Source organism: Merops nubicus, unplaced genomic scaffold, assembly GCF_000691845.1.
Source record: "Merops nubicus isolate BGI_N331 unplaced genomic scaffold, ASM69184v1 scaffold26581, whole genome shotgun sequence".
Taxonomy (NCBI): Eukaryota; Metazoa; Chordata; class Aves; order Coraciiformes; family Meropidae; genus Merops; species Merops nubicus.
In genome coordinates, this window is record NW_008589365.1 from 24,368 (window position 1) to 34,434 (window position 10,067).

Genomic DNA, 10,067 nt, shown 5'->3' on the forward strand with positions numbered 1-10,067 from the left:
GTGTACCAACATGACTTGTGTGCATGAAAACTGAGAACACGTCCACGCATGTCCAACAGTGGGAATTCACAAAGTGGAAGATTTGCATACTTATTCTGGCACAAACAGCCTCAACCAACCCACCTTACCAGCAGCTGTGGCAGGACCACACCCACTCTTAGAAGCTGAACGTATTTAACACAGTAAATCTGAAGATGCGAGGGTTTGTCAAAGGTGCAAATGCAACAGAAAGCACCTACGTATGCAACGTTATCTACAAACATAATTCACAGCTCTCATTCTTCATACACTAAATGTGGGTCAGAGACCACATGGCAGCATATTTTATTAAAACAGTAATGTGCAAATAAGATGCATGATACCTGCAAACAGCATGGAGTTTCCATTTGTAAAAATGTACAAGTAACGGTACAAAACTAGAATGCTTACTACTTGTTTCAATAAAATGAAGTCTGACATAGAAATACATATGCTGTATTATTTACACCATTAATTTACAAAAGATACTATATGCATAAAACAAAGCTATAAAATAATTAGAAATATAGTATTTTTATAAGGAATGTTTTCCCTGTATAAAAATGTAAAGCATTTTGGCAATTATGCTTTATTTGAATAAAAAATGCATTTATTTGTTCTGAATTCTTTCTTCCCTTATCCCCTTTTTAAATAAAATTCCACACTGAGGTAGTAGCATGTCAAAGTATTTCTTTGGTTCCAGAAATAAATGGCAGGTCCAAAAGGAGCTATGTATCCAAATCACAGGATTGGAAAGTAGAAGTCCTAAAATTTTCAAGGGATTGTTTGTACGTATAAACGCTATTTTCTCCTCTAGAAACTGTCCTTTCCTTTCCATCTTCGCCTGCCTCTGCACTGAAGTCCGGTGAGGCATGAGGATTATTATGGGAGGTTTTTCGCTGGCAATTTGCTGGCTGTCTACAACTTGAAAGAGAGTCTGGCTGAGGCCTCCATAAAGGCTTTCCAAATGTTCCTGAAAGACAGTAAATAAGTAAAGAAATACTTATGGCAACAGTTTTGTGTCTCACTAAAGGCTGCACGTTAGAACGCGAGCCAAGGATTGACACAAGCAAAAGTTCACCAAACTGAGGTTTTACTTAACTGTTATTTTACCCCTTAAAAGAAAATATCCATGTGATCACAAGCATAAGGCAAGATTTTGCCACACCTGAGACATTAAAAACATTTCCAAAGTAAATGTATAGCCCCACGCAACTTCATTACTTCTGTTTTCTTGACTAGTCTCACACGCGTTTTTCTTTGGGGAGGGTGGTGAGGGGGAAGGTGGGCACACAGACCCAACTGCAAATATATCACAGGGCACTTTTTACTGCAGAAGTCACAACAGTCTCCCTGTTCTGTTCTGCAGTGAACGAATGGCACATGAAATCTGCCACACAGTTCAGCAAAAAAAAGAAAAAAGCCAGCATGTGTAGGGTTATACAATGTCCTCGCACTGTGCAAACTGAAAGCTGAACCATTTATTTAGGGCTAGCATCTCCCATTAATAATAAAGGTGCTGCCAGCCAAATTCTCCATTCACACCCATTAATCTCTTTGCCCACAACTGGCTGGAACAGACACAGCCCAGAGATAATTTGGCATTTCACTGGAATCTTTATTAATAATTATCTGGATTCACTAGCCAGAAAATAATTACTGTGCCTGTCACTCTTCACCACTGGGAAGGTGTCAGCCATCAACACCTCTGCAGGAAGGGCCTTCTCTGTTTTGACTGAAGTCATAGTGTCGGTGACACTCTGTCTGTACATGACTTACTTTCAGAGGACCATGTGCCATAGGGTGATTTTGAAGAACTCAGTGTTTATAAATAACTTAACATTACAATCATTAATAAATTTTGCACCCAAAAAGCTGTATGCGTAGTTTTGCTTAGCTTCTAGAAGGAAAGACTTCAAGTAAAACTGTTATCTGAGAAGTTACTAAAAATGGATTTGGACACGGTCCATATCTGCATTAATGACTTGCACAGGAATTTTGGTCCTAGCACAACACGAAAGGATGCTCCTCACAGCACCAAAGTAACAAATGAATCCTGTCTTAAAAAAAAATAAATCCAAGCTGTGAACTTTCAGACTCGTGCATCAACAGTGATGTTAATGCCAGCTGTCTTCTCCATTGAGACTGTAGAGGCAAAAAGGAGGGCTGAATTTGAAGACAATTATGCTGAAAAATCAAAGCCAAATTAAATACAAGAAATCTATCAAGTCTTTTTTTCACAGCCACCACCTCAAAGATCCAACCATAAGCTCTTTGAGTACTAAGAATTATGAGGCATCCAAAGCAATGATAACACAACTTGGGTAGGTAGTAGCTCAGAAAACTGACAAAAAAAAGTAACTCTGCATAGATTAATTTTAGAGCAGAAAAGGGAATATGAGACCTTGAGATTGGATTAACTCCTGGGTATACCCTCACACCGTAGAACTACTTTCTGCAGGAGACATGTGGTAAAGCCCTATCTGCACAGTTCCACCACAGTAATAGTGGCAGCCAGCCAGAAGGCTGTGCGCAGTCCCAAGGCCTCTGCCAGATGTCATGGCATCAGCAACATTTTACAGCTCAAACATCTGGCTTTTGAAGGGGGAAAACTTCAGAGCTTGTACCTCCCTCCCCACCCCCTGAGAACAAACAGCCCAGTGATGCACGTTCCCCAAGGTCCCCTTGCAGAGCCAGCAGACCCCAGCCTTGATCGACCACGATGACACGCCAGGCAGGCGACAATCCTTGGTACCAGGGCTGCGCTTGGCACTCGGGTATCACAGGGATGAAAGCAAGATGTGGGTTTATATGCATTTTAAACCAACCAAACCAATACCCAAATTTAGGGAGCTTCAAAGATCCTTTGCTTTTGCCCATCTCTCCCTGTAAACTGGATTAAAACTGTAAACTCCAGTTTAAGCTTCCGGAAACTCTTTTGTCACACCTATCATGAGTAAAAATGACAAAGGAGAGGCAGAGGGCATTTTTCCACCCTTCCTTATTCTGACAGGTAGATAATTCAGGCTTACCCTGTTATACAATATATCTTCATACCCTGGAGTTCCAGTCTCCTCACCTGCCCTGAGCCCTCCTGGGACCTTGCACTCCTTTTGCCTGGCAGGCAAAACTTCTGGCATGCCTTAAGTTTGTTAAGGTGTATTTAAGTAAGTATGCTAATATTTATGGAAATGTGCCAGCTATATTAAGACAAAAGATAAGAATCACAGCACTAATGACATTTTTATGTAAGCATGAGCTATTTAGATCTCCTGGTAATCTAAATATGCTCATTATGCAGTTTTGCTGTAATCACTTTTCTGTTCCTGAACATTTGGGATGTAATGGTCCTTAGAATTCAGGTTTACTGTGAAGCTGAAGAGGGCTCACAGTTACACCTGGAGGAGAACCACCTCACTAGACTACCATGTTTGGCCTGACAACTCCTTTGATGTACATCATTTCTGCCTCAGACCAAGCCCCAAGCTGCTCCCTTTGCCACACAGGGTAGGGTCCATTTCCTGGCTAACTCCTGGTAGGATCCAGAAGGCACCCCAAGTTCCAGGCATCCAACTGTTCTCATGCACTTCAGTGGAGAGACAGTGAGCCTACCTGTACAGTTCAGTTGTGTGAGTCTTTTAAAAAAAAAAAAAAAAAAAAATGCTGTATCACAATTTACTTAGAAAAGAAGCGGGGGGGGAAGAAAATAGATGAGGACACCTGCAAAATTACAAGGACAACTCTCAAACTGCCCTTCCACACCTACTTCCTGTCTCTCCTTCTCCTTTCTACAGTATTTATATTCTACATGCTGTATTATCTTACTAAATTCACAGACACCAGCAAAAAAGCCCACACAAAAATGCACAAAATTAATTTTTTCACAACAGATACGTGAGCATCTAAATACAACTACAGAATTACCTGCTGTAGGAGTGGGAAAGAAAAAGCTGAGAAATCAGTTTTGCCTAGTGTTGGAAATAAACAAGACAGCATGGATACCAGCAGCTTGAATAAAAACCCATAGCTAGAACTTACCCATGAAAGTGCTGTTACTGATAACAGATGAGGGTTCCAAACTTCTGTTTAAATCAAATGCATCCAAGTTCAGACTTTTGCTCTTCAGTCCAGTTCCTTCATTTTGAGTATAAATTGAGTTAATCAATTTACTACTTGTGGCCTGCATCCCAATAATGCCAACACACTGGTCAAAAGGGTCTTCTAGTGGAGGTGAGTACTGATAGTATTCCTTTTTCTTTAAATATCCAGACTCACAAGGGTCCAGGCATGCTGTTCTTTGGTCAGGGCTGCAACCTAAAGAAAATGAAAAATTGGTTTTGTATAGATTCATCATAGCACCAGATCAAATTAGGACTAAAAACTCCCCCACACCAAACTTACTTGCACCGTATGCTTCAAAGGCCTCAGAGCTGTACGTGTTTCCTTTTAAATACAGAGTCCCTGAAGTCCCCAGGTAGTGGCACAAGAAGGGATCCGCAACGCCCTCCAAGTCCGTTTCACTGCCGTTATCTAGGTGACAAATGCCTTAAATACAAAATTGACATATCAACGTACGGTCTTTTCTTAAGCTTCAGCTTACAGTCTCTTAAGTAATCTTGTTCTTTTAAGAACCCCATCTCTTCAACTAAATTTCAGTATGTATTTAGAACTTAAGTTTAACCCAGCCTTTTTACGAATGCTGTTGATTCTAGCAAGTGTTAATTAACTGGCTTGACAAAGAACGTGTCACAATTTGCTTCGTTATACAGTCCCTGGATAACAGAACAAACCCAACCACAGGAATCAAAACCAGGGACACACAGCCACCTTTTGGAGCACACAGTGCTAACAAGAGTCCCAGGTGGAAGAATCTGAGGGAGCCACTGACTGCTCCAACAGCTACAATGACTTTTAGTTCAGTGGTTCCTTAAGGCTGTGGACACAGTCTGTGATAATCGCTCCACAAAGAGACTACTCCTCTCACTATCCTACAGCTGCTATCTCACCACTGCTCCATTCCCAGCCGCCCCACCTCCTTACTATATCTTGACCCCAACCCCTTCTGAGCAGCATGCCTCTTCCTCTCTAACCCAGGTATGTTCTGGATTCTCAGGGGCCAGATGTATAAACATTAAATACTGCAGCTTTGAATTTGCAGTAAATCCTTTACGGACTCTGGCCCTAATGACTTTTCTAACAGGAAAGTTCAATCAGTTTTATTACACTGAAGTTACACTGGTATTCCCACCCATGCCTACATTCCATTAAAAACACTGTTATCAAGGTATAACAGAGCAAGACATGCTATTGTAATTCCTTTTGGACACTCTTGTTTTGGAAATGTGATCATCAGTTTCAATTTACCCTTGAAACCAGAAAGAAACTTCATGATTTAAACAAAGCCATAATGTCATTTGGATGAAGAGAACCAAGTTACTGTTATTATCTTGTTTGAGCAATCCCAAGCAATACATTTCACATTCTCTCTTAAACTTCAGTCAAGGTGTTTCTTTAGTGTTATTTCTGTTAGTTACAAAGACAACAGCCAAACTGCAGCTACTCAAGCAGCACGGAAAATCTGCTTTAACATTTTAGACCTACCATTACTGTCCCTCTGCTGCAAGAAATATCCTCCCGCAGAAGATGTGAGAAACTGATGATGACTGCCATTTTCAGACGAGCCATATCCATCCTGCCTTTCAGCAAGTGTCCCCTGGGATGATAGGTAACTTGGAATGTCAGCAGGCAAATGTGTTTCATCTGTGGGGAAGCAAAACACACACAGAAGCTATGAGCGTTCTTCGGAGTTGTTTGTAGAAGCGTTTTTAAACTTGTCAGCAAGTGCTGAAGGTAACAAGTAATTCACTCTTCTGACTCTGAGTCAAAGCACACAGATGTTCTTACAATAAAGTAATTGCAAAGCAACCACAGACTTTTTTTTTTTTTCCTTCCCTTTCCAAGGCAAACCTTCAATTTACACACCTGTATTTGTGATGCTGCAATCTTCATTTCTCCTTCTGGTGTGGTAGATGATGACCACCCACACCAAGGAAGTGCCCACCACACAGCAAACCACAGCTATGATCACAATGCCAACTGTGGCCCATCCATCATCATCAAGTGATGGGGCAATGTTTTGAGGAGAATCACAGGTGGGAGTAGGAATTACATTAAGGCGGATGTTGCCTCTTTCTGTTCCAAGCGTATTAGACATTTCACAAGTGTATTTCCCAGCATCTTCTACATCTGTATCCACAATGATTAGTAACTGATTGCCTGCAGCGAAGAAATGTCTTTCCGTTACCACGAGGGGGCTGTCATCCTTAGTCCAGTTCAGCCGGGGTGGAGGGCTACCACCAGCAATACACTGCAGGACTGCAGTTTCGCCTTTTGTTACAGTTCGATCCAGCAAAGGCCGTAAAAAAGATGGTGTTTCTGCAAAGAAAGCATAAGCCTGACATTCTAAATGACTTGCAAGAACGGGACCATGTCCCTTTCCTTCACAGCTCAAGAGGAAAAGTGAAACCAAATGCATCAGTAAGGCCTAGTGAAGCTTACTCTCATTCTCAGAAAAAACACACTCAAGGAATTCGAACTTAAGAGCTTACAGTTTACCTATCAATTGATCAGACCAAGGCTACCTCAAAATGTAAAAAGGCCAAATATACATGGTCAAGACTGCAGAGAACTAGATTAAAAAGGGTTAACAAAATGTCAGGAAATAAAAAGTTAAGCAAAATCTCCTGTCTCAAAACAAAAATAACAGCCCCTTTCCACCACCTCCCCTCCACCCCCGCCTTATCAGACATTGTGTACACACTGTGAAACACAGCTTTTATTATTTTGTATCATAATAGCGATTCTGTGCTGGAGCACATACTTCCAATCTATAACCATGTGCCAATACAAATTATTTCAGGATATTTTTACTACTACAGAGAACTTCTGTAACATGGCTATTTTTAGTCAGCTGATGATTTTAGAAGTGCTCAGCAAGAGTTCTGTTGTTCAAGAAGATGATGCTACTAAGGATTGCCAATGTCTTACCCAGCACTGTTAACGTTGCATTAGCTGAAATGCTTCCAGCAGTGTTTTGAGCTGTACAGCTGTAAACACCTGTGTCCTCGATCTTCACATCCACAATAAAGAACACATCATCTTCAGGCATGACATGCATGCGCCTCTTGCGTGCTGCAGGAAAATCTGTCCCACCATCTTTCTGCCAAGCAATCTGTGGGACAGGATGGCCAACAGCAGCACATTCCAGACGTGCCATTGCCCCAGCACGGATGGTTAAGTCCATGGGGATCTTTGTAAATGAAGGCAGCACTAAAGAAAAGTTAGTGATATCAAAATGAATAAATGAAACACACTTTTGGGGTTATCCACAGCATTTCCTTAACACCTTGGGCCTGAAAGTGCTAGAGAAGCATACAACTTAAATTTATGAGTAGCCAATGAAAGGAAAGGGAGTGAGCTGTGAAGTGTGTGAGACTGCCTAGATCAAAATCTCATTCTGCTAACAGCCTCCATGACCTTTCCATAATACCTTGAAACAGGGGATACACTTGCTTCCTGTGAAGAAAAGATTAATGTTTTTCCATCTTGTTACATAGATTTTGTCGGATTTACTATGAATTGAATTTGTTTCCTATACTGTGGTTCGGCAGAGTGAGGCCAGATGTAAAACTGCATGGTGATCTTGTAAAGAGACCTATTTTAAGAAGTAACCTCAGCTTATTACAGGATCTTCTAAAAAATGCAGATGATGAGAGTGAACAAAATTATGTTTACGTATCTTGATTAAAATCATTCTACTTTAAGTCCGCAAGCAAAAAGTAACATACTTACTGTTTACAGTAAGTTTGGCTTTGACGGAGTAGGATGAACCAAAATGGTTTGAAATCACACACTGGTATTTCCCCTCATTACTGAACTCAACGTTGCGCAGCCGCAGGATGGTGGTGTACTCCATCACCTCACCACCCTGTGCCCGGAGGTGCGCGTAGTTCTCCATTTCAGCATCTTGCAGCAATTCGTTGTCTTTCTTCCATGCAAAAGTCATTGGGGAATCACTGCTGCTGGCTGCCGAACACACAAAACTCAAATTGGAGCCTTTGATTGCTGACTGGGTTTCTGGCTGGACAGTGATCTGTGGTTTAGGAAAATCATCTGCATAGAAGGGAAAAAAGGGAAAAACGAAAAGAAACAGAGGAAAAGAAAAAATATCTGTGAGGCCTGAGGACTCCTTTTAGTTTTTAAGCCTTGTTTTATAGGCTTGAGAGAAGAGTCAGGTAAATATTTTTAAAATGGTTACACAATCCTTTAGTTTTAAATTTTGTTAGCCTTAGGGCATTTAAAGATGCCGTATTTACGAGTTTATTGTGCCAAGACATCCCTTATTGAAGAGAGAGCGCATTTAAAGGCAGACTGTGTATACACTTGTTCAACAGCAGCAGCAAAGAGCTGAGGCCTACCCCCTGACATCCTGAAGAACTACTCTGATTGTCAGTTATGAAGACTACCCTTCATCTTTACAACACCTCAGTCTGCTCTGAGTTTTTCTTTATTGAAAGCATAGTTCTTCTGCCATCAGAAATGGCAAGTTAAACTTGAGGGTTTTCCCCAAACCCACCAAAAAAAAAAAAAAAAAAAAAAAAAAAAAAAAAATCACATATAGAAGTTACTGTTCCAGTGATTTGTGGTTGTTTGGTCCAACTTAGAAACACAGAAGTGATAAGATCCCTTGAGCATGACAAAACACAAGAATTTCAAGAGATGAGTTTCTGGAGGTCCTTTCACTATTGAAAAGTTACCTTCGAAGTGCCATTTTGTAAGTCTAGAGAATTAATTGCCTCATGAACCAGTTATTCTGTCAACTGCATGTATGCTGCATGTACAAAAAGCATGGGCAAATGCTTGGTCTCCCACAAGCAAAGCCTTAGCGAATTTCTAAATTTCACAATGTCTTCTACCTCCTGACAAAGACACAGGTCCAGACTTCACAGGAACTGCAGGAAAAGCCCTGGGAATCAAATACTCCCTACTTCAGACCCTGTGACTTTACCCAGCCCCTTTGCCTCCTTACATCATTTGTTGGGGAACAACATAAGGTCAAACCATCACTTCCTTGAAGAACATCCACACTATGTGCTACAACAGAAACTTCAATGTTCAGATAACCTGAACTTGAGCTGCCTGCAGAACACTAGCAAGTCTGGAGTGCACCAGTGAGAAGGGAACATGGGCCCCTAAACATGGGCCTTAAGAATATCCAAAGCCATTTGGTTTTCATGCTTCACACCCATGCCTTAAGTCCTGCATGACAAACTATACCATTTGCAAACTGAGCTGATACTTTTTTAATTGTAAACATTTACATTAACCTTGTGAAAGGAAAGAACATACTCATTCTTTTTTAGTTGTACTACCAGTACAACTCAAATAAGCAGATACTACAGAACACTCTAGGATATGGCTAGCAACTTATTTTGTCAGAAACTAGTAAACTGAGAGTGTATTTGAATACATGTATCACAAACACCCACAGGCAGACACATATACACAAAGATGTAGGCACTCTCTCTGAGAAATAGTTGTTATCATTTTAAAGAAGTCACTTGACTATTAAGTAGCAGAAAAGCTATTCACCTAGATAGTACTCTTTCAGCATCACTACATCAAACTGAATTAATACAGGTCAAAAAATGTCTACTTTACTTTTTTTCCACAATCGTCTTTAGTACAGAAACGTCTCATGATTTGTTTCAGCTTGAAAGGCATCATCTTAGGAAGCACAAATTACACAGATATTCCAGGGTTTTTTAGTTCCAAAGATATGGAACCCTTGCCTAACACGTCCTTTACCGTTACAAATTTGGCGTAACTCCTGCCTGTTTTCCAAAGTGTAACTTGGCACAATTTGGAGGATTTTTACACTCATATAAATTACATAATAGATTAATTATTTTAGTTCCAGACAGGACATAATACACTCCTCTTGAATATTCTATAAAAGCAAAAGCCAAAGTCTCGTGGGATGAAGCCCT

The 10,067-nt window shown here is 40.6% G+C and overlaps 1 protein-coding gene across 1 annotated transcript; it reads right to left on the reverse strand.

The window, feature by feature from the left end:
* Positions 1–292: 292 nt before the first annotated feature.
* LOC103781864 (leucine-rich repeats and immunoglobulin-like domains protein 3) lies at positions 293–8,190 on the reverse strand (the record flags this gene model as incomplete). The annotated part of the gene is made up of 7 exons (XM_008949587.1): positions 293–991; positions 4,057–4,332; positions 4,420–4,563; positions 5,620–5,778; positions 6,001–6,453; positions 7,066–7,347; positions 7,870–8,190. Coding segments are annotated over 7 exons (1,880 nt in total), but the record flags the coding sequence as incomplete, so codon positions are not given.
* Positions 8,191–10,067: the final 1,877 nt, after the last annotated feature.